This window comes from Cephus cinctus, unplaced genomic scaffold (genome assembly GCF_000341935.2).
Source record: "Cephus cinctus unplaced genomic scaffold, Ccin1 Ccin1_scaffold0596, whole genome shotgun sequence".
NCBI lineage: Eukaryota > Metazoa > Arthropoda > Insecta > Hymenoptera > Cephidae > Cephus > Cephus cinctus.
The window spans coordinates 485,277-509,040 of NW_014333242.1; the positions used below are offsets into that span (position 1 = coordinate 485,277).

The following is a 23,764-nucleotide window of genomic DNA, read 5'->3' on the forward strand; positions in this document are numbered from 1 at the left end:
GATGTATGTACATACCCGTACATACATATCCACCAAGTGAAGTTTAAAATTTTGGATTATTTTCATAATGGACCTTTCTAGAATGTAATATCAACAAAGTCCTATCTGTTTCCCTTTATACTATATCCATTTTGAATGAGTATATTGGAATGCGGCATCAATAAAAAATAAAGCTTCAAATGAAATCACATCATAATGATAAAAAATTTATAAGAATATATACATATATGTATATTTTTTGCTAAGGAATACTTTGGAGACGATTTCATTTACGAAGTCGCTTATTTGAGAACAAGTAGCTGTTTTGGGTACCGACCTCAAAGATTTTCCAGCGTAATGACTGTTTTGAGGACCATAAAGCGGACTAACACACCGAATTTGTTTATATTTTTTCAATGTTAGACATCCAGTATTTGTTAGGTTAGGTTGGTTATGTAAGGAAAGAATTCCAATGCTGTCATATCCTAAGTTAGTCGTTTTTTTAAAAATTATCTTGCTATTGTAAACGCCCCTTGATTTTTCGTGTCTCCAAAGTATTCCTTAGCCAAACGTATATATACATATATATCATTCTTTTGCTAACTTTATTAAATACATGAACATTACTACATATAAGATTACAGACACATAAGTGACATGAATTGGGACTCAATTAATATACATATATTTGAATTTTCATATAATTTACAGCTACATTGAAACTTCATTCAAACGTTACATTATCTTTACAATTATCATTCTCTTGATAGTCTGATGCTCATGAAGTCCAAGCTTATAAATCCTCATCGTTACTCCACATTCTTCATCCATTTTTTGGTTCACTTGGTCAACTTTTGGCAGTCCAGGATTCTCTGTGCTTCCATCTGAACATTCAGAACAACAGTATAATCCCAACAGTTGATAATCAATATATGAATGACTGTGTACAAAGGCCATAATTAGCAGATACTATATATATTATGTATATATAATAGAAATTATAGTATAAATACCTGTATAAGATTGTACAGTCCCAGTAGCTGCTCCAAGGATGGTCTACCCTGGCTAGAACACGAGGAGCTGCTACCTCCAGTTGGTAACAGTTGACTCCGTTTACCCCATCCGGTGGAAAAGTTTAACTGAGCTTCCGCGCTCCACGCGAGGATCATGAAGATCATCGCCAAGACGATGAAAATTGTTGTATGAATTTTAGGACACCTGTAAATTATAAGTTTCGGTTTTATGTAATTTTATTTTAATTATTATTGTGATGGCACTAGGAACGTTCACTCGACAATATTAATTTAAATGTGTTGACACTTTATAGAAAATGAAAGCAATGCCGTGTTAATGTTATTATTAGTTAATGATAACTCACATGATTTTAATAATCAGGATAACTCGTTGAATTCAAAAGAACTAGGACAGAGAGAATAAGAAGTAATTCTGATAACTTCTCGATGCTGCTCGAGAATTATGTTTGACTGAAAGTATCGTGTCCCGGGGGGATTATATACTCAGGGTAGGTGCAACCCCCACTTCGTATCACTGAGAAACCCTCTGCTGAGCTCAATGAAAAAAACCCCACTCCTCGACAAGTAGAGTAATAGAATAAATCCACCCTAGAGAGGTAGGGAGGTTGTCACTTATTAGAGTATATGCAGAGGTATAACAGTAATATTTCTTCTTATTTTTCTATACAATTAATTTTTGTAGAACATCATCGAGAATCCTGGACCTACTTATTTCCTAATCTCATAGCCAATAATGTTACATCGATGGACATGTAACAAATATTATTATTGAGAATATTGTTTTACTTCTCCAAGTAATTTTATAGATCAGAATTATTTAGAGTATCTATTAAAAGAGGAAAACGGATACTATGCTAGCGTTTAAATATATAAATAAGAAAAATAAATTAAAATATAACAAATATTAAAAAGAAAGATGAAAAACCTGACTCACGAAGAAGACGGAGAACGTTTAAGTGTAGAAATTTCTCTCTTATTTTTCTGGGGAGGTTCAGAAAGGGACAAAAAAGGGACAACTGCGCCTGAACGAAATAACGGACTGTAGAATTAAAAGAAAATGAGAAAAAGAGAAACCTTCCGATCCAACTCCCTTCCGCCATTCGGAAGTAAATTCTTGCTCTTATTATAATATTTAATATATAAAATTGTTATGATTCCAGAAAACTCCTTGGTATACTTGATGACGCAGTTATTTATAAAGATGTTATTCTATGTGATCCAGCTAATCCAGTATCAAAGTATAGACGGATCATAATCAATCCTCCTGATGGATGAGGATTCCTTGAAGAGGATATTTCTCCAAACCTTTTGATGAAAACAACAAAGTCCTGGTTTTCTGGGTAAAGCAATGCATTACATAGTACAGTATATAGTATATACTATAGTTTTTCAATATCAATTTTACTCTGCATTCTTATTGAATGCAGTTTCTAAATTGTAGTTCATTTATATTAGTGCATAACAGCATATACGCAGTTAGCGTATGGACTTAATAAAGATATTAACATTATCCTAAAAATCACGGTTATAAATCAACTCGGAATATTATGGTTCCTAAGAATAAGAGAAAGATCATAAGAAAGAGCATGACGATATTTCACAAGGCCTTAGTAGACTAACTATTATATGGATTTTGTTAAGGACTATGCACGTACGCATATGACTTATCTGGGGCTTCGTTTTGTAATTCAAAAAACAGCGGGACATGAAGCCCTTAAATTTCTTTGTACAGGACAATTAGCAAGTTCGCTCATTAAGATTGACACACACTTAATTAGATCCTATATAAATAATACTGTAGATGGATAAATTAAGTGACGGAATTGTTGTCAGTCCATGAGCTAGATTGTTAATTGTTTTACGACTTTCAAATTAGCAGTATTAAACGTGGGTTTTTTTATTGTCGCTGTTGCGTTCCATGGATTCTTTTACTTTGCTGTTGTTTTTAAGACAGTGCCTATACATATAACGATTTCTTAGTTTTTTATCCAAAAGCTTCCTTTGCTTTCTTTTATTCTTCTTCTTGCTGTTTGAATATTGTGCTTTTCTTACTTCTGCCTTCTCGGAGTAAAATCCAAGTACCGGAAACATCACATTGCGATACTTTGTTATAATGATTCTCTAGTCAGAATAAAAATACGAAAATTGAAAATCTTGGCAAGACGCATTTCAGATTTCTCGGAATGTTTATACGATATTGATTCTATGCATTTAATATTTTTTACTTAGATGATTAGATGGTTTAATTGCAATAATTACTAGTGTGTGTATATAATATAAGAATGGGGGGGCGTTAGAGTTTTTATTTTTTCTCAATGAAAACGGTGCTCATGCGTTAATATCAGTTTATTTTTTTTAGAATATCTGTCATGTTTTAGAAAAATTGTGACAATACGGGTAATCTTGTAAAAAATAAGACGTATCACGTGTTACTCATTTGCAGGCGCATTTATTTATAAGGGTTTTAATAAATAACGTACGGAGGACTTTGCCATTCTGTTTTTTTATTATAAGATACATTTTGTGCATAGATTGACCATTCAGACGATTTGAATGAACATTAGCGACAGTAAAAATAATATTATTACACAATCCTTAGAAAATTATCCGTTAGTTCCTAACGAGGCCATATTGCTTATTTTAATTAATTAAGAGAAATATCAATTGCCGAATAATTAATTATATTATGATGTTAAAGATGTAGCCTTAGGTTGCAAATACTCAAACCCCGAGTATTCAGCCAATATATATTTACTCATTAACATGGCCGGAAATTGATGATATTCTGAACGTCAGAATAGTTTCAATAGTATTTTCAAATGCGATTATTTAAAACTAACAAATAACGAAAAAACTTTTATTTCACATGGTCTAAATTAAGGGAGCCTTCCCAGATCGATCGTACAAGTCGTACGGCTAAAAATTCAGAACCGTGATTGGTAAAAACTTCTCAATAAAATATTTAGAGTATTTCGGAATCTGATTTTACGAGTTTTCCAACTAGTATAATTTTTAGTAAAATATATTCTTCATTAATTATGGCGATATAATCTAGCAAAGTAATATCATGGGTCTATAATAATGCCAAGAGTGGAAGATGGTTTTCTAGCCGTCTGCTAGTTTTCCTATACTTAAAAAATTTTCAGTTTCCGGACGATAAAAACTTTTGCAGGAGCGTCAGATTTCCCTTTCACTTGAAGATTCACCACTAATTTCTTTGGTATACACTCACTCGTTTTGCAAACTACTAAATCCAAAGTAATAAACAATGTTTGTGCCTCTACTTTCTGATAAATGTTTGGTACATCGACAGATATTGGAGTATTCAGATCACCTATTAGTTTCTGGGCATTCCAGCCATCAGGCAAAACAATGGACCATTTTTGTGGAGCTTCAGTATTGATTTTTAAACCGGAAGTAAATTCAAAATCAAATGTAATCACTAACTTACCACCGGCCTCATTTATCTCCGAGGAAAAACGCTCGGTGGAGTCTGCATCGGTTTGCTTTACTTTTGGTAATTCAACAGGAATCTAAAAAAATTGATTTTGCTATGAAGTAATCAAAATTCAATTGGACAAACTCATCCATACTTACAGTATGAATATAACCAGTCTCAAAATTGATACTCTTGATAGAATGGTTATTTGTATCAGCAACATAGAGTTGGGTCCCATTAAGGCTCACAGCTAATCCACTGGGTTCATTGAAAGCTGTGGATTTATCACAACCATAAACAGTCGTACAGGTTCCTGTAGAAGGATCGAATTTCTTAATCTTGTGATTATAAGTATCAGCCAGCCAGACAATCTTCTTTTCCTTATCCCATGCTACGCCTAGAGGATGTTGCAATTTGACCTCGTATTGTTTCCCATCTACATCGCCAAAACAATGTAGGTTCTAGAGAAGATAAACATGATTTTGATTAAATAGGTTCATTAGATTTTGCGGTGGGATAAGTTTATACTTGCAGAAGGATTTCTATCTGCTCCGCAGGCAGCAGATACTTTTCCATTTGACAGAGCAACCTTTCGAAGGGCACTACTTTCGCTGTCAGCAAAATAGAGTTCATCGAACTCCTCTGCTATGGTTAGTCCTGACGGTTGAGCCAAACTAGCAGCATGAGCGTAGCAATTATTTCTGTTTTCTTCTTTACCTTTACCTACAATTGATGCGCAAGTTTTGCTGTTGTACAGTCTGAAAATTTAAATATATGTTTATAATGATTATTTTCTATAAATTAATAACTTCCTTTGATACTCTAACTAACAAGTTGTTAAACCGTATGGAAGATAATTACTTGGTCCACCATGTACTGTCATTTAAAAAGTATCCCCAAATTTGATGAGTTCCTGCATTAGCTATGAAGATGATTGATTTATATTTTACTACATCCCAGGGTGAAGACAAAGGTTGGTCTTGACCTAATTTTCCACCAGAATAATCATGGCCTTGTACACCTGTTCCTGCTAGAGTGGATACACATTTTCTTACCAGATCGATCTGCATTAAAGCAGAAAGAATTAAAGAACTGGAATATCAAAAACTTTCATCTAGTATGAAGACGCCATAACTTAATAGTAATACCTGTCTAATAGCATGATTCTCTGTGTCTGCCACATAGATTATATCATCTTCACCAAATACACCCTGGGGTGCATTAAATCTAGCAATATGAAATATCCCATCCTTGAAACCTGGTGAGCATCCACCGATAATATGTTCCACTTTTCCTTGTGAATTCATAACTAAAATCCTATTATTGCCAGTATCGGATACTGCTAATTTCTCATCACCTTTACTACTATAAAATGCATGTACCTTCCCAGGGAACAGCAATGTGCTCCTGGATGCAGGTAAAAGATGCTGCGCAGGTTTCAAAGGAATAGAATGTCCAGATAATTGATTGAGAGATTTAAAATATGCCAAGGCAACTTTCACATAGAGAAATAATTCTTCCCTGTGTCCCTCGCCAATAAGAACAACCAATGGTTGTCCTTTTGGACCAAGGAGAACCAAACTTGGCCAACACACTATGCCGATATCATTCCACATTGAATGTTTAGCATCGTTCACAACAGGATGAGATATATTATATCTCTGTACAGCAGAGAGAATCTTTGCTGAATCTTTCTCATTACTGAACTTGGCACTATGTACCCCTACCTGTAAGAAATATATATATGATAATAGGATTAATTTATAGAAATTAGTAATACATAGAATGGTAAGTTTATTACTGACCACAACCAACCCATTGCTGACAGTATATTTTTTCTCTAGTGCATCTAAGTCTGGTAATATATGCATGCAATTGATGCAACAATAAGTGAAGAAATCTAAGACGATTAATTTTCCAGATAAATGCTTTTGGAAGGACAATCCCTCCGATACATTGAACCATTCCAAACCTGAAGACAATAAATAAAAATAAAAATACTACTTACTGTAAATTCTGTTCTTAAAACTGAAGCAATCAATTTGAATAAAGAATACAGTCTTTTACATTTCTATGGATGACAGCTCATCACATTGAAATAACTAAAATAACTAATACAGGAAGAGCGTGTAACCTTTTTGAAAATCATTGATGGATAAATTACTGTCAGCATATGCTTTTATATGTTTCAAAATAATCTTTTCACGTTCTTGTTGATCCTTAACAGAGTCTAAAGTCTGACGAATCTCAATGCAAGCTTGAGTGAGATTCTGCACAGTATTCTGAACACTCATCTTTTTATTCTCCTGGCCACACATAACGTGAAACTCTCAGTAATGCGAATGATGCTACGGAAATAGACAGTAAACGTCATCCTGAGTGATATTGCCGGATTCAGGAGTAGGCAACCATTGAATATAATCTAGGCTGCATTTACATAGTATCAAACAGTAGCGTTCACTCCAGTTTACTCTAAGCTTGTGACAGGAGGGTTAACCTCGAAATATTTTTATTACACCTTCACAAAAGTTGAATTAGACAATCAGTAAAACACTATGGAAGCTCAAGCGGTTAATACAAGAAGACTGGTATTAAATTATGCTGTTTCAAGTATCCTGATGGAGTGTGGATTTGAATCGTGTGAGAAACAAGCATTAGAAACATTAACAGAAATGATACAGTCCTGTAAGTCTTGTCAATCTGAATCTCAACAATATTTTCCAGCTAAACTAATTCGGAGTAATATTCTGAATGTAAATATAATAATACTATGATAAGGATATTGCTTTTGACAGTTTCATTTGAATTACAGTCATCGTAGAGGTTGGTGAATCCTCTAGGAATTACTGCGAGCTTGCTAGCAGGACGGAGCCCCTCATTGCTGATGTAATTCTTGCTCTTATTAATATGGGAATACGTGTAGATGGGATAGATACATATGGAAAAAGGTCCAGTAGAACAGTACTACCATCGCTTCAACAGCAAACTCAATCAAAGCAGCTGAACATGTTACAAGCTGGTGTTAAGCTAGGACACCCTTCACATATACCAAATCATTTACCAGCTTTTCCAGATCCTCATGCATATATAAGGACACCAGTGAGTTTATTTACACTTGTATCATGTTATCAGGTCTAAATCTATAATATTTTTTTCACTTTAGACTCACAAGCAACCTGTGACGGAATATGAAGCAATACGTGAGAAAGCTGCTTCTCAAAAACGTGACATTGAAAGAGCATTAACAAGATTTATTGCTAAGACTGGAGAAACGCACAGTCTCTTTCTTACTGAGGATAACAGCATGTTTCCTTGTATGTTTTATTTCATTTGATTAAAATATTCTACTCTGCTGTTAAAATTAATATAATACCACATTTGATTATCTAGTGATAGCTTGCGAACCACAGTTTCCCAGCTATCTTTCAGCATTATTGCCACAAGATCAGGTCTTTGAGCCAGATCAAGAGTTTCAATTTGAACCAAGCCCTGTAAAGAAAAAGAAGGAGCCTAAGGTTGAAGATACGGAAGAAGGTACAAAATTACTCTTGCTGTTTTCAAAACAATTTCAACATTGCTCTTCAAATTACAACCTGATTTTCATTTTTAGCTATAAAAATGCAAAATGTCGAAGAAGCTGAACAAAACGGAGAGACAGGTGCTCAACAAGACGCTATTGATAATCCATACCTACGACCTGGTAAAATTCCAAAAAATAAAATGCCTGGAGCCACCGTAGGAACACAGCCAACAAGAAGAGACGCTCTAGACTGCCAGCTGTAAACAGAATTATTAAAATAATACTTTAAATCGAAAAAATTTCTCGATTGTAAATATATATATAGCTACAATGATTTTTTTAAATAATGACACAAGAAAAGTAAAAACGACAAGTGAATAATTTCAAAATTATTTTATTACGATACACTGAATCTATCGTATAGTTACATTATAACTAATTATAATGCCGTGGCGATCAGTAATAAATATATAAACGACAAAATTAAGAACATTCCAATAGTAGCAGCGGGAGGGTAGATGATATAATTCACGTGTAAATAAGATCAAAGAAAAAACGCACTGTAATCTTTACAGTTGCTAAAAAAGGATGTACAGACAATAACAATAATACGTAGGGTGGATGCACGCCCTTATAAAAAAGAATTAACAACAAAATTCGATATATTTATATATTGCACGATTCTAGCACCACTTGGAAGAAACTCCAGCCGCATCACGTCGTCCACAGGAGTACAACTGAACTATGACAGGCTCTTCCCGAGGAAGCCAAATGTGGATATTGTACGAAATATTAGAAAAATACGGGAGCCTATTCCTACCTTAGAAGGTCAAGATTTAAAGGGCTCGGTTCTTTAATTGTAGAGTAAAAAAAGGAAAGGCTCATCGGTCCTGGTCGAGGGAAATGAGCTATTTTTTTTTCTTTTGCCCGCATTAAAAAAATATACTACTGAATATCTAAAGTTAGCCTAATTACGTGTACAATTGACAATACTTTATGTTGTCGCACCCAAACGTTGTACTTGTTGGTTGTTCGATGTACTTCCAGGGTGTAGCGGGTACAGCACAATTCGAGGAGACGCACTGAAGAATTAGTTATGCTAATATAAATATTATTAATGCTTTAGCAAGTATTAGTATTGGAGTCTTCAAAAAAGATATTAACTGTACCTCGAATTGACCTGTGACCTCCTTTTAGGCAAGTAAAGAGAATATTTTAATAATAATACAAAGTGTAACAAGGATACTACTAGGATTTTCTTTTACTATTAGACTGTTACCCTGCTTCTTCTTTTAGTCTCTCGTACCATCCCCTAGTCCTTTGTTATACCTCTAGTCAATAATAGCTATAGGGATCCCCTAGTACTGGTACCAGGGCTGACGACGAACCCAACGCAATTTCATGCCGGATGCTGTTCTGATCTTGATACTTGCACACTCTGCAGCACGTACAGTTTCTTTGACGCTCTGCATGAGATTCTGTGCATTTCCTACTAGCATGTCTGTAGCCTCTTGATCCTCTTCGGTGCCTGTAGTTTATGAGGAAAAATAAATTAATATTACTGTCACATTCTAAAGTAAATTCACCAGGAGTTGGTACTGGGTATTATTCAGGTGTTTAGGAAGGGCCATGCACACTGATAATTAAAGAAACTCAATAAATCATAGGTAATGTCAACAGGGTCAATCTTGTTTTGCGCCAAGATTTTCAAGGATGTTGCTTCCTTCTCATTTCAATATCCTGATTGGAAACTGTTAAGGGTTGCTAACTGGCAATTTTTGTATTTGGACAGCGAGACACATACAAACTCTTTGTGTAGAATTATTCAGGTGTAACAAAGAGGATTGTCTGATGTCTAAATCTATGCTAAAGGTTGAGTCGAGTGAGAGATTTTTCAGCCAAACTTACTGCGACCAATCAACTCGTCTGCGCCAGTAAAAGTGAGAGTTCCCGACAGCGCCGTTATAAAAGATTCGAGTAACAATAAATCAGAAATGGATTAATCCCGATGAAGCTCAGAAAATTATTGTACGTAGCATCTACGGTGCTTTGTACATGTACCAGTAATTATATGATTGGTTGAGCCTCCATGATTGCTATGAATGCTTATAAATATACAGTTTTCTATATATTCTTGTACAAGATAATTGCTTTGTGCACATGTGAAACAGTGCAATGCTTAAGGAATGATTTAGGGGATGGTCTGTGGTAAAATAAAATTTCTCATGGTCACAATGAAGAAGCATGCTGTTATATAAGGCTAACATAAGATTGAAGACAAAATAAAAACAGCAAGCATGGTTTTATGTACAGCATCGTTTTACCATATAGCATCAATTCTTCCCAGCTGGGGAGCATCTCTATGCAAAGAAAGTTAATTTTTGGTTAATTCGGAATATCAATGGTTGTTAGCATGTCTGTTTCTTTCATTTCCTTCTTTTTTTTTACAAAATTATAGCAGAAATGCTTTTCTTTGTTAACGAGCAAAAGCTTCTTCTATGAAAGCATTGATAGTATGCACGATCTCAAGTTCAGATCTGATGAACATTACTCTATCCAACACTCTTATAATTTAGTTAATGAATCAATACGAATGATCTCTAAGTATATCTAGATCTTCAATAAATTATTTCAGCAATGTACAGTCTTAAGAGTATCATGAGAGAAGAACGTACCTTGTGCACCAAGCATAGTAGCCTTCACCGTAGAGAGAATCTTCAGCTGTGTTCCAATAGTTGGTATGCGTTCGCATACTTGCAGTAAATTCTATGTACAAAGAAAAATAATGATGTGATACAGCGACAAATTAGGTTTAAAGAAGACATTAATCAATCATTAATAAAGTATATAATCACCGTGCGGATTCGCTTGTCGGTGCATTCTCTGGCGAGTTCCTTGGCAAGACGTGTCACCTCCTGGGAAGCTTCGGCGATGGCCTTGGCACAGGCAATCAAGTCTCTTTTGTTTCCACCTTCCCCACGAACTAAACCTGACAGTCTACCCATAAGTACAGCCATCTTTTTGGCCGCAGCGATGATTTCATTGTCCTTGCTCGACCACTGGCGCACCTCCTGGTGGAGACCGTGAGCTGCCATCTATAGGAACAAGGTTCTCATGAAATTTCTTATTCCAATATACTCCAAATATTATATTCCTGCTTTGCCTCTTACCATTATAGGATGATTTGGCTGCGGAGCATGCATGAACATCTCGTCCTCATCGTCTGTTTCTGGAGGAGGTGGTCTAGGTGGTGGAACCTCTCCTCCTGGTAGAGGTGGACGTGGTGGAGCCATATCTGCTTTGCCCAAGATAACAAAATGATATTAATATCAGTTACAGGTAATTATAATTTCACTGCCATAGGCTGACACAAAGTTTATTCATTCTCGTCGATGAATGTCACTTGGATTTATGATTTCATGACTGAGAGACACCACAAAACATACACCATAATCATTAACTGTCTAAACCTAAACGAAAATTAAATAATCTCGTTATTAAAATCCTGATTTCATTTCTGCAGTGTCTGACATTCATGAGCACCCTTACCCTCATCATCTTCCTCATAGTATCGACAATATCCTGAAGGACGTACAAGAGGCAAGCATAACAGAGAGATATCATATATGTAATCGATTAATTATATCATATAAACAATAGCATGCAGCAGTCCAATGCAAGTATTAATACAAACAATTTGTTAGGATACCTGTTCTTTACTGAACAAACATCAATTATCTTGGATGAACAATATTAAAAAACAAAATATTCAACGCAGAAGTAAAAATAAGTATAAATGGTAATTCTAAATTTTTTCCCATAAACTTTGGTCTATGAATATTCTTTAAGGATCATCATCCCTTTGTAAAGGTTTAATGACTTCTTCCACCTTGTCAGTGCTTCGGGCCAGTCAATCATCACTACCACTTTCCCTGAATCGTGTCAACATTTAATATCGAATCTGTACTGATATTCTCATCCCTATGAGAAACATGCTCCAGTCTGTTAGTAATGCGACAAGCCAATTCGTACTCGTATACTGTGTGTCATATGGCATAACAGGGCATTCATTTATACATCCGCAATCTTATTCACTGATGAGAGCTTAAAAAGCTCTGTTGTTATTACCTAGAGCCGATCGCTCGAGCTCGTCCTCTGAAGCCAGTTCCTGGTATAGCAGGTCAGGATTATCTCCTGACAATCAAATACCCAGTTAATAGGTATATAGATTTAGCAGAGATATGAGTATATGTATGCAGAATAAAAATAATATAAACAAATTAATTGAGATACGTAAGAATACTATTTGGCATTTAAGAATGAAAGAACAAAATAAACGAATGAAAAGTCTCTATGCTAAAGACCGGCATCTTTGTTGTACAATGACTTTATTTTTGTTTAAAAATTCTAAATTCTAGATCTGTGTGGCTTCTTGAATTTCTTTATTTTATTTTTTTTTTTTCTTAATTGCTGGGCTTTGTTTAATACCTCCACGTGCCCATTTTGGCAATGGACTGATGGAACGAATCTGCGATTTATTGCTGCCCAGGGTTGGGCTTGTCACGCGTAAATTGCTGGGTGATGGTTGATTCCTTAATGGTTCTCCCACTGGGAAATCGGTTTCAAGAATGATACACATGTTTCTTTTTCTTTTTATGCAATTACCTAACGTCTACGTGAGTATTGTCAGTAGTAGACACGAGATTAAAAGAATCATAGTAAAACAATCTCATGAAAAAAAAAATGAAAAAAAGAGAAACCTTTCAAAAGAAGAATTATTATCAGGTGCATTATGATCAATGTTGATTTAGAATGAAACTTCTCTACGAAAGATCAAGAGGAGATTAAACTCATTAGATAATATAAAAGACAATCATGCATATTTCGAGATACTTTCTTTTCCTTCATTCTAATCGAGATACCTTTGTCTGTGAAGTAACTGTATCGCTGGCTTGGCATTTGTTCCTCTGCAAAAAATACAACAAGCGATCCATCTGTTTAGCTAGAATGATTGGTCATTGACTTTCATTCTATAATTTTCTTTGACACTTTAAAATCTCTCCTTCCGTTATTAGAATTTGTCTTCGTCCCTTTCCACAATATTCAGACAAAAATACATAACGTTATTATCAAATTGTTACCATTAGTGGCCTAAGCAAATTATATACAGCAGTTCTACTGATTCTCTCAAATTGCTTTCTTATTACAGTACCCAATTTTCACTATCACCGCTTACCAAACTGTGGATTAACGTTAAGCAGACTTAACCAGAAACCCTCAGAGATCGTAGATTCTTAACATAGTAAGATAATTCATAATTGACTCACCGTCATTCACACGCAATTGCGAGAGATCCGGTGTTGGTGGTAGATCCGGATGAACTGTCACTGCTTTCCGTACTTGGCCAACACTGTTTAGCAGCTACGCAAGACAAAGATAAAAGAAAAAAAGTATAAGATTACCGATCACTTGATAGTTGACAAAATATTAAATATTTATTATGTTTCAAATTCTATTGAAAATTACTTACAGCGCGATTGCTCTCGCGCCAACGAGAAACTGCAGGAGAATCATTTGTATTGATGGCTACGGCTTTAGCATCCTGAACCATTGGTGCCACACCTGAATCATACAAAAACAATTCCTTCATATAACTTTGATAGATCAATTAATCTATTATATTAGGTAACTGTTCTCATGTACCCATCTCAGTCAGAAACTGATGCCTGAGTGCACTCAGGCGCTTGGAAACATCCTTGGATGATTTTCCTTTGGATAGATTCACGTTAGTCTGTCCCATGATCAAGATGAACAAAGACTGGACTTTCGCAATGATCTTAAAATGGGTTAGGATATCTTTAAGAACTTATTGACGAGTCGAAGAAAAAGAAGCTCCAAGCTACGCCTACGGTTTAACGAATGTCAATTGGTTGAGCAGAGTTTTTGCAGAGGAAACATTCTCGAATAGTTCTAACGTAGTGGAAATTAAATAGCAAGCCAAAAAACAGGGACAAAAATAAGAGGACTAAAGCTCAATTAAGAACTGTCTTACTATTTTTGTTGCATAGTAAAGAGAGAGTATAAATTGACACTCACAGTTTTGCAAGACATCAGCAGCATGATTCACACGCTGAATGAAAGCAGGATCTTCGCTATTGTCGCTTTCCTGCTTGGCAACCAGGATTACGCGATTAGACAACCTAGCGATGGCTGCGGTATTGTCAACCATCTTCTGAGGTTGACCCTTCGCGATAGCATCCTCGCAGAGGAAAGAGTGCTTCTGCATCTGCTCCTCCGAAGTCCTTATAAAGTCTCCGCTGTCGGTAGCTTCATCACAGAGCGCCCTGGCGCGCTGAATAGTCTCAGCGTATTGTTGTCGTAGATTTTCAAAGTGTTCGTCAGCAGCTTTGCTCGAGGGGTAGGTCATCCTGATGCGACCAGCGTTCACCAGCTGTGGAGTCAAAGACTCTACTTGATTAGCACTGGCCACCAGGGCTTCGGCTAATTTCTTGTTTCCTCCTGAGCCTGGAAGTAGACACAATTATTTTACAAAAGGTCTTACCATTATTAATCAGGTACATGGATATCTTACCTCCGGCAGCAACCATCCTGGCGGTCTTAGCAGCGCGATTGGACAAGGTCTGTAGAGCATGTGCCTTGTCGTTGAAATTCTGATCTCGTCCAGGGACACCCTCTGGAGTAAGGACGGCGTCGGTGAACTGTTTCAAGGGTGTGGAGATGTCGATGAAATCCTCTACTACACGAGATACTACAGCTTGTTGGATACGATTCTTCAACTCATAGAGCTTCTGCGAGAGCTGACGCGCTATGTCCTGTGCCCTAGGCGTATTGCCCTGACCATGGGCACAGAGATTACCCAACTGACGGGATAGGTTGTCCACCTCATCGCACAGCTGAAGAATCTCTGCCTTGTGAATTCCTGGCAAACCTTCGGCGACCTGACGTTAAACAGTACGAGAAGAAAAATTTACATATTTTTCAAAAGAAAAAAAAAACGCATTACAATACACCCTAATGATACTTACATCCTGAATGTGTTTCTGGTTCTATCCAGTCAACGAAAGCATTTCAATGAACAGTAGCTTATAAATAACCTAATGTTTAATTTAAAAGATGATCTATTCACATTGAATGATCATACATACCTTCTTTCCTTCGTGAACAATAAGAGCAATAGCTCGCTGTCCAAGTCCTTTGTCATCATGTTGAGGATTCAATAGCCACTTGTTTGCCTGTTCCAATCTACCAGAAACGGTATGAGCTGTCTGCGCGATACCTGACTTGTCGGCAGCGACCAAAGCGGAGGCGATGTTTGACCTGAGCTCATTGAGCTTCTCCTTGATTCCTCTAGCTAGGGCTTCAGCCTGTGGCGAGTTACCTATACAAGATAGACAATAATCAAAATACGGTTCTGGTAGAATATTAGAGACCAAGCATTATAAGTAAATAAATAGAGACACTAACCCCTGCCATCCTGACGCAATTCGCAGAGGGCATCGGTCATGGTTGTAATCTGAGAAGCCAATTTTGTTAAGGGTTCCGCCTGCGAGGGTGGCAGACATCGATCTGCCAACCTGGATGCCTGCTCAACAATTTGTCGAAGACTCTTTTCGCCAACGCCACCACGTAATGCGTTTCCATCGTCGAGCCAGTCTTCCGCAGCACGCAACCTGGACTCTATTGCACTCTGAGCCTTCTTCAGGACCTGAGAATTTTATTGTATTGGTACGTAGTTACAGGTAAATTTTTTAAGGATTATGGAGCCAGACGTATTTACCGTGAGCTGATCTGCATCCCATTCCTCCTCGTCGTACGTCGTAAGCTGGAGGACACGAATGATTTCATTCAGTTCATCTGACATGCGTCCTGAAAGGTAGTTTCTGTTTTCTGCAGCTTCCTCGGCACCCTTACCTCCCTGAGAGATAATGTGAATGAAGATCTTCATCGAGCATATGAGAATTGGCGCCAAGGTCTTCACCTGGAAGAAAATGAAACAGTTGGGGTCTTATAACTTGCCATAATATTTTATTCGTTGCTGTTCCATACTACTTACTTGCTCCAAACATCGTACTAGGATTTCACGATGAACCTGGTGAGTGAGTTCTTTTTCCCTGGCACTAACTTCCCTAGATACTTTACTCAGGCAAGGACTAAGATTCTTCAAGAAGTGCACCAAATCCTCCATGGTCTCGATAACCTCGGCCACAGCTAAGTAATCCAAGACTCTCTTGCACTCACGGATGATCTTCCTAACTTCACTCTCGTCAAAGCAGAGCAGCAGGGAACTCGTTCCCTGCAGGATACCTCGGGAACCTTCAATGAGTTTCTTTCTGAAAACAGATAATTCCTTTATTCAAAAACATTCATGCAAGATACGATTTATATGTTTCCATGTAATAAGTGTGCTTGACATTTTCATTATAATTACTTTATCCCTATGAATATCATGATTATGTCAGAATTCCAGGGATCCGGTTGCGGTTGCTCTCAACATCCGGACGGAATTATTACACAACTCTAATGGTTCAAGAAACGCTTATCTGCAATGTAGTAGCGTTTACCTGGCTGGTCCTGAATATGGATCCTGCTTGAGCATTCCTGAAGCTTCTTCAAGGAGTCTTGAGGCACTTTCAACCCTGTGCAAGGCGGTGGGCATATCCTGTTTAAGTAAGGCATCATCCGAGGAATTGATGGTTTCTTTGCCAACCTGCATAAAAATTAAAGGAACCGTCGTCATCATCCATTAGATTATTATCAACGACGTTGATGTTTATTGGCTCATAGCCAGTTTCTCTACGAGGGTGTACGGCTCCAAAAATAACACTATGAATCATAAAACTGTTTAAAACTATTTTATGAAACTTGGTTGGTACCTTAACAAGATTAGTGACAGCCATACTGACTGCCTGAACAGGCCTGCCCAGGTCAGGCATGGCGTTTCCATCTTCAGCTTCCTCATGAAGTATGACAAGCCTCGAGACCTGAAATATGAATAGTTCATTCATTCATAATATAAGATTATGATTACAAATCTGCGTTTACATTCGGTACACTAGGGTAATTGGAATTTAGAATTAATGGTTTTCAATCTTTTATCTCTACTGCTGTAACTCTATGGGAGTATAATTAAACATCTATAGAAAAGTAATTAAAGCATTGATGATTCTACATATGAAAAGAGTGAAGTGCTCAATTAATGTATGGCGAGTCTGACGCCAATGAAATAAAACAAGCCAATCCTTATTTGGTCAGCAGCTAAACTACATCATTTCCATAAATCGTGTGGGTACAAACGTGAAGGCCCTGTTACACGCGTTAGGGTGATGTAAGAAGAAGATATGAGAAAGGAGTTGGAGTCGGGGAATTCAGTGAGTATGAAAGAAAGAGAGAAAAGGAGAGAGAGGTAGGATTCCATAACGGAAGCTGCCTGGGGCATTGTGTAATGGAGCCTTTTGGCGTTGGCCGAGGAGGCTTTTTTATTTTCACCTTGTATATTTATAGATTTCCTTGTAAACTCTGAGCCGCGGAGTAAGCCAGAAGGTGTGGTCCATGTGGAAAACACACGACTGGGAAAATTTAGGGAGAATTTAATTTTCATATAAGATCACTTCGATATTCTCAATTTAAAAATGAAAATATTTCTCAATATATAGGATTAGTGTAGGTGGTCCATAAAAGCTACGGAACCTTTTTTGGCTAATGGAAAACTGTACTATGGGCAAAACTGAACGAGTACCAATTATTAGCTTATACAAATCTGTTTCAGGTTGCGGATCTATTATTATAATTACAGATTGCATGGGTAGCAAATAATTGTAACCTTTTTTGGTAATTGGAGAATTGTTACAATTAATGCCAAAATAGAGCTTTTGAAGAAATTCAACCATACCCGAGAGTCGAAAATGATTTGAAGTCCCCCTGATCAACAGGATGATGTCATTCTTATTTATAAATAGAAATATGACACTCGCAAGTGTCACATTGAATTACCCTGGACAGTGAAGATGATCATAGAGTAAACTAGAGTAGAGATAAATGATGAGTGACTCAATGAAGTTAACTGAATCTCATTGATGACCAATAATGCTTTTTCTTTCCTTTCTTGTGATAACGAGATGACTCGTACCTCAAGAAAAGATACAGCACGGAATACAATCACTTCAACTGTATTTTTAAATTAGTCAATTACCTAAAATTAGGAGTATTACAAAGATAAAATATAAGACATTTTTCAACTTAAAAGTAATAACATCATGCAAAAATTGAAACAGTTTGCTCCTTCGCCCCCTAAGGACAATAGATGAATAGAGAAAAATGAGAAAGATTTTTCTAATACCATAGGCACTTCAAAAAGAATAAGTAAAATATGAAAATTTGTTAAATAAATTATTTTAAAATCTGGAATTCTTATGAAAGGTCAGGACTTCATACAAAATAATTTTTGTGCAAAATTACTCATTTTTTCGAATGGAATCAACCAGATTATCCTTGATGTCTTTTCTTTAAATATTTAATCTTACCTGCTGTGCCACAGGCTCGAGGATGCTCTCTATAGTCTTCGTGTGAAAGACTGGCATTTTCTTTGTTCACAGAAAATCCTAGATAGTCACGAAATTGACAAGAAAATTATAGCCTCTGCTTGAAAGTAAAACGTCTAATATAACGAAAACACTGAACTTAAATCATAGAACAAGAAAAGCGTCCGGCCCCCACAACAGACGAAAAACAACTGTCTGCAACTGTCTAATTATGTCGAGTGCTGCTATGTGGTAAAGTTTCTGTTCCACGTGAGATCCGCTAGAGTTCGCTGAGAATCTAGAGGGACTCCAGCTATAATGAGCAAACATTTAAACAATTCCCTAAATAATTATTAAATATTATTATATTCATCTTATTGGAATTGATAAAAGTGAAATTAGATAATAAAGAATGTACGCAGTGCAGACGTATCAAAACTAGTCCTGAAGTCTAGCATAGGCTTAGTGCAATGCTCTATCGATAGACATTATTTACAACAGGACCGTGCAGACTTTATTTATACACTATCAATTAAATGTACAAGATGCAAAAATCTTAGCTTATGCATATTTTACATTCCAAGTTTGATGAAATGGTCTATTTGCTAGAACAAATACGAATACTGTTCTTAAATTCATTATCATGACTGCAAAGGATGTAGATTCTCAGTTTGTAAAGACGCACTAACTTTTTGTAAAATATTACACAAGTATACACGCGCACAAGTATACACAAATGAAGGATATTTATTCAAATGTAGAAAAGATCGGCACTACTTCTTGGCAAAGGATATTTTCATGGCGTGTGATGGCGTGATCTTGAAACCCTGTAAAGCATCCTTTGCCGCACCAGATTGCACTTCATTTTCAAACTCAACAAAGGCAATGTCATGACGATTTGGCACCAATCGAACTTCCTTGAAGCCTGGGAATTGGTTGAACAACATCGACAACATCATCTCACTAGTTTCATCTGGCAAATTGGTGAGGAAGAGAATTTGATTGGGAGGTTGTTCAGGTACAGCTGTATTGGTGAGTCCAGGATGTTGCGGCACTCCAGTATGATAGCCAATTTGCTGAGAATGTTTTGCTTGCTCTTTGGCACGCTTCTTTGCCCTTTTTGCTTCTTCTTCAGCAGCAGGTACAACACGTTTTGGCTTCTTTGGACGTTCAGCAAAAGTTCCCTTTATTTTTGCAATCAGATCACTGTCTGTCTTTGCATATTGTATTCTCTATTGAGAAAGACTTAGTTATTTCCTCTTACATTAATCGGATAAAACATCTACTTACCATTGGTTTATCATAGAAGGGAAATCCTTGCATAGATCGCAGAGCATTCGTTGCACTGGCTATTTCTTTGAATATGACAAAAGCCTGCCCTCTCATTTTCAAGGTTTTCAATGCAACTATATCCAAGATTTGACCAAATTGAGAGAATATTGCGTAAAGAGACTTTTTCAATTCCTCTTTCTTTATTTTCTCATTGAGATTGTTTATGTAGATTGTATTGTTCGGTCGTATATCCATTATGCTTGAAAAAAAAGGTTTTTCACATAAACAATAACTAAGTAGATTACAAAATACTATTAAAAAATTAAAAAGACAAAATATTGTATACTCGTTCAATTAATTATTTACTGTGAGAAGGAAATAATTCACTGAAAACGTACCATGAGTATTTTAAAATGTACTAATTATTTTCATTATAAGAGTTGATTTTAAAGTTCGACAAATCTATTTCAGTAAAAGAATAGAAACTCTACTGCTTTCCTAATAAACTCACCTTTGGTTCTGTGATTTATTGACAGAAATTAACGATAAAAATTGTAAAACAATTGCGGCGTCGCTTTTCCTTAAGGTTAGGTTGACGGAAATTACTCCCACCGTAAACTCTAGTTAATTTTTCTAATACGACAGGCGTGCAGCAATGGTATACATCGTTGCGTGAAATGTTCCTAAGAAATAACCAAAAACTTCCTATACATCACTGTATACTTTTCCACGTGTATTTGTCAACCTCGAGCTCCGAAAATATTAACAAATATAAATTAGTAATAATGGTTCGAAAGTTGAAATATCATGAGCAAAAGCTCCTGAAGAAGGTGGACTTTATTTCCTGGCAAGCAGATAAGAACCTTCATGAAGTGAAGATCCTCAAACGCTTCAGAATACAGAAACGTGAGGATTATACAAAGTACGAGTACTGACTCGTAAACTGTGGTAATTGATTGATTCTTGCTTCATGCATCGTTAATTGAGAATGTGTATTTATTTACAGGTATAACAAGTTAGCCAGACACATTCGTGAGTTGGCAAGGAAGATTAAAGACATTGACCCGGAACATCCCTTTCGCATAGAACAAAGTGCTCTTCTTTTAGAAAAACTTTACATGATGGGCTTGATCCCTACAAAATGGGATTTAATGTTATGTCAAAAAATTACAGCTAGTTCGTTTTGTAAAAGACGATTACCTGTTATTATGGTCAGAAATAAAATGAGTCAAACTGTCAAAATGGCTACGCAACTCATAGAACAAGGTCATGTACGGGTTGGCGCAGAAGTTATAAAAGATCCAGCATTTTTAGTAACTAGGTATGACTTTATTTTTTTGTTTCTCTGTTATTATTTATAAATCCATCACTTTAATGTCTTTTCTTCTGATATAGGAACTTACAAGACTTTGTCACTTGGGTAGATACTTCTGCAATTAGAAAACATGTCCTGGAATACAATGATATGGTAACTTCAAATTTTTTAAACATAATTTATTTATATGAATTAACAATTACATGAACAATAATTACATTCTCAATGTAATACTTAGAGACTTCAATTTTTTTTTATTGTTACAGAGAGACGACTTTGAACTGCTTTAATATCAGCTTTTGTATCATCAAAAAAAAATTATTTTTTCTAACTCTATCACTTAAGGCTTGAAAAAATCTTCTTTATCCGGCTTTATCTTTTTATGAATAAAAACTGAATTCTGCATATTTGAATTATAAAACGGTATTTCTTTTGGTCGTTTTCTGGTAATTGTTGCTCTGCTATGGCAAGGTGCACTTGCTGTGGATGCCACATTTAAGTCATTACTCAGCATAGTTTGTCTGATATTTTCAACATGGCAGCTGCGAAAGAAGAAAATTACTATAATACCTTTATACAATAAATAATGCCGATCTGAATTCTCCAAGTTTCTAACTAACTACCTAAGATTCAACAGTTCCTGCGCCATAGCAAAAATTACTTCACGACGCTGTAAAATCCTCCTTCTCAATGTCTTACAATCAGGAGGTACGGCAGGATTTTCTAGCCATGCTGGTTTCTTGATGTTAAGAGCTTCACATTCAATACGATCCAGTTCCTCCTCTCTTGGAAACTGTGACTCAAATGCATGTTCAAATTCATTGTTCCTAAAGCCTGCAGTACCCATTTCTGGTGCATTACTTTCTTCGCCCATCTTTAAATGATCTTCCTCCTTCATCCTAGCATTTTTATTTTCATCAAAAATTCCTGTTACCACATTCTGAACAATTTGAGGATTCTGAATGCTACACCATTCTTTGTCGTTTTCCTTCGAATTACGATCTAAAAAATTTGATTCGAGAAAATTTTGAGCAACGTTCAGCAGTCCTTTTTTTGACTCTCCTTGAACGTCATCTACACGAATCTCCATATCCTGTGAACTCTTATGGACGGACACCATTCTATGGTCCTTCTCTGGAAAACTATCTTCTATAGTTTTAATATCCAATGAAGAATTGAACGATAAAGCTAGTGAACTCTTATCCTCTTCGCTCTTCAATTGCACAAGTGGTGTGACGTTTTCAATCTGATAAGATTTGTCCATATCATTCGAAGATAATTCCTCCTCATAAGTGAATTGCAATGTCCTGGCACTTCCAATGGAATCCAAGCTACATTTACATAATGTACAGAGACTTGAAAATTTATTTATCTGAGTCGAATTGTCCCCTGAATAATTATAATGCAAATCCTCCATATTTGTACTATGTAGATTCAAATAAAAACAGCTGGTACATCCGTAACGTACCAATAGAATTGAAGTCAGAACCATGCAAATTTTGAAGAAAAGAGTCGCGCCCAATGGAGCAAAATATTTATATACAAATTTAAAAATTGAATTAAAAATAAAACGAGTCTCGTAGTATGTTGGGTATCGATAACAGACTTCCTTTTTATTTATTGCAATTACGATCTTAAAGTTACAAGGGTGAAACTGTCGAATTCGCATGAACGATTAAATGTCAAGAAAATGACGTGACGTACAATAGAAACGAAGGATATATATAATTAAATTTTAAAAATGTCTCTTCAATTCTCTATCAGGATATAAATCGTGTCTCTCTCACTTTCTCTTTCTCATTTTCCAAGGATACCAAAAGGAGCCACCCACCCTTCTTCCAGAGAAAACAACCGCTCGCCTACTCTATTCTTATCTTATCTTAGGTGTAACGCCATTACGGTAGCGCAAATAGAAGGAATGCAAGATTCAGAAACTCTATACCGAGTGCGAAAAGTAAGGGAAAAAAAGCAAATTCTAAAAACTCGCTTCTCAGCATCCTTCGATCAGAAGGAGGCACGTGTCTCCACTCTCTCTCTCATGCAACTTACCACGAATAATTAGTATTTACTATGATACAAGTGTTATGTTTAAGTTAAGTTTTTTTTTCATCTTTATAGTACAATCGGCAGTCATCGCTGGTCTCTGTGACACCACTTCCACGTCACAGTTCTTCACTGGCATTAATGACATTCTTCTCTATCTACCCTCACGAGCCAAGAGATGTTTAATGTTACGAAGGTGATCAAGAAACAACTATGAGGGACAATTTCCAGAATTTCGTCTTCAATCAATCAATCTCCTTAGCAATTAACAATCAATTTTTCTCTTGGATCAACAGATTACCGGATCGTGAGAAATAGAAAGACAAAATGTCCTCGACACAAGATTAGATAACTGAACGGGAGTGCGTGTCGGCTCAGGTCCCCAAGTATCCTCCCTCATCTCGTCGACTATGTACAAAAAAAATCTTCCTCTCGGAATCTTTCCTATACCTATTCTCATAACGCAGAGATCGGCACAACGTATAGTAAGCGTCTTCTCTCTTTCTCTCTCTCTCTCTCTCTCTCTCTCTCTCTCTCTCTCACACACATACACACAGAACACCTGCGCGCACATACGCACACACTAATTCTCTCCATTCTCCATCCTCATGCAGACAGCACTGA

At 36.3% G+C, this 23,764-nt stretch overlaps 7 protein-coding genes across 28 annotated transcripts; 2 read left to right on the forward strand and 5 right to left on the reverse strand.

The window, feature by feature from the left end:
• Positions 1–565: 565 nt before the first annotated feature.
• Positions 566–1,501, reverse strand: LOC107268864 (hypertrehalosaemic prohormone). Its single transcript, XM_015742050.2, has 3 exons — positions 1,358–1,501; positions 993–1,197; positions 566–863 (listed from the first exon to the last, which is right to left on the reverse strand). Coding segments are annotated over exons 1-3 (252 nt in total). The 5' UTR covers positions 1,360–1,501; the 3' UTR covers positions 566–818.
• A 1,996-nt stretch (positions 1,502–3,497) lies between these two features.
• On the reverse strand, positions 3,498–6,888 carry LOC107268868 (NHL repeat-containing protein 2). The gene is made up of 7 exons (XM_015742070.2): positions 6,587–6,888; positions 6,258–6,424; positions 5,601–6,179; positions 5,314–5,516; positions 4,985–5,210; positions 4,611–4,913; positions 3,498–4,546 (listed from the first exon to the last, which is right to left on the reverse strand). Exons 1-7 carry the CDS (start codon positions 6,768–6,770, stop codon positions 4,145–4,147), a joined length of 2,064 nt encoding a protein of 687 aa, XP_015597556.1. The 5' UTR covers positions 6,771–6,888; the 3' UTR covers positions 3,498–4,144.
• Positions 6,766–8,455, forward strand: LOC107268869 (transcription initiation factor TFIID subunit 8). Its single transcript, XM_015742072.1, has 5 exons — positions 6,766–7,137; positions 7,265–7,551; positions 7,616–7,766; positions 7,843–7,986; positions 8,063–8,455. The coding sequence occupies exons 1-5, from the start codon at positions 7,008–7,010 to the stop codon at positions 8,233–8,235; spliced, it is 885 nt and encodes a 294-aa protein (XP_015597558.1). The 5' UTR covers positions 6,766–7,007; the 3' UTR covers positions 8,236–8,455.
• Positions 8,456–8,883: 428 nt separating this feature from the next.
• LOC107268866 (vinculin) lies at positions 8,884–18,756 on the reverse strand. 21 transcript variants are annotated; one of them, XM_015742051.2, is made up of 22 exons: positions 18,514–18,756; positions 16,867–16,974; positions 16,555–16,700; positions 16,047–16,323; positions 15,771–15,971; positions 15,458–15,698; positions 15,139–15,371; positions 15,019–15,039; positions 14,565–14,931; positions 14,069–14,497; positions 13,503–13,594; positions 13,300–13,393; positions 12,895–12,939; positions 12,461–12,580; positions 12,101–12,166; positions 11,522–11,554; positions 11,143–11,267; positions 10,828–11,067; positions 10,648–10,738; positions 10,297–10,332; positions 9,881–9,898; positions 8,884–9,500 (listed from the first exon to the last, which is right to left on the reverse strand). In XM_015742051.2, the coding sequence occupies exons 1-22, from the start codon at positions 18,568–18,570 to the stop codon at positions 9,331–9,333; spliced, it is 3,210 nt and encodes a 1,069-aa protein (XP_015597537.1). In that variant the 5' UTR covers positions 18,571–18,756; the 3' UTR covers positions 8,884–9,330. The 21 variants fall into 21 exon arrangements, with proteins under 21 accessions (XP_015597537.1, XP_015597547.1, XP_015597541.1 ...); XM_015742061.2 differs by lacking the exon at positions 12,461–12,580; XM_015742055.2 differs by lacking the exon at positions 11,522–11,554.
• A 180-nt stretch (positions 18,757–18,936) lies between these two features.
• On the reverse strand, positions 18,937–20,429 carry LOC107268944 (U1 small nuclear ribonucleoprotein A). Of its 2 annotated transcripts, none has more exons than XM_015742241.2 (3): positions 20,294–20,429; positions 19,801–20,041; positions 18,937–19,694 (listed from the first exon to the last, which is right to left on the reverse strand). In XM_015742241.2, the coding sequence occupies exons 2-3, from the start codon at positions 20,035–20,037 to the stop codon at positions 19,284–19,286; spliced, it is 648 nt and encodes a 215-aa protein (XP_015597727.1). In that variant the 5' UTR covers positions 20,038–20,041; positions 20,294–20,429; the 3' UTR covers positions 18,937–19,283. The 2 variants fall into 2 exon arrangements, with proteins under 2 accessions (XP_015597727.1, XP_015597726.1); XM_015742240.2 differs by having other exon boundaries at positions 18,937–19,742.
• Positions 20,430–20,431: 2 nt separating this feature from the next.
• On the forward strand, positions 20,432–21,492 carry LOC107268945 (U3 small nucleolar ribonucleoprotein protein IMP3). Its single transcript, XM_015742242.2, has 4 exons — positions 20,432–20,704; positions 20,789–21,103; positions 21,178–21,250; positions 21,364–21,492. Exons 1-4 carry the CDS (start codon positions 20,460–20,462, stop codon positions 21,385–21,387), a joined length of 657 nt encoding a protein of 218 aa, XP_015597728.1. The 5' UTR covers positions 20,432–20,459; the 3' UTR covers positions 21,388–21,492.
• On the reverse strand, positions 21,438–22,803 carry LOC107268942. Its single transcript, XM_015742239.2, has 2 exons — positions 21,721–22,803; positions 21,438–21,639 (listed from the first exon to the last, which is right to left on the reverse strand). Exons 1-2 carry the CDS (start codon positions 22,764–22,766, stop codon positions 21,438–21,440), a joined length of 1,248 nt encoding a protein of 415 aa, XP_015597725.1. The 5' UTR covers positions 22,767–22,803.
• Positions 22,804–23,764: the final 961 nt, after the last annotated feature.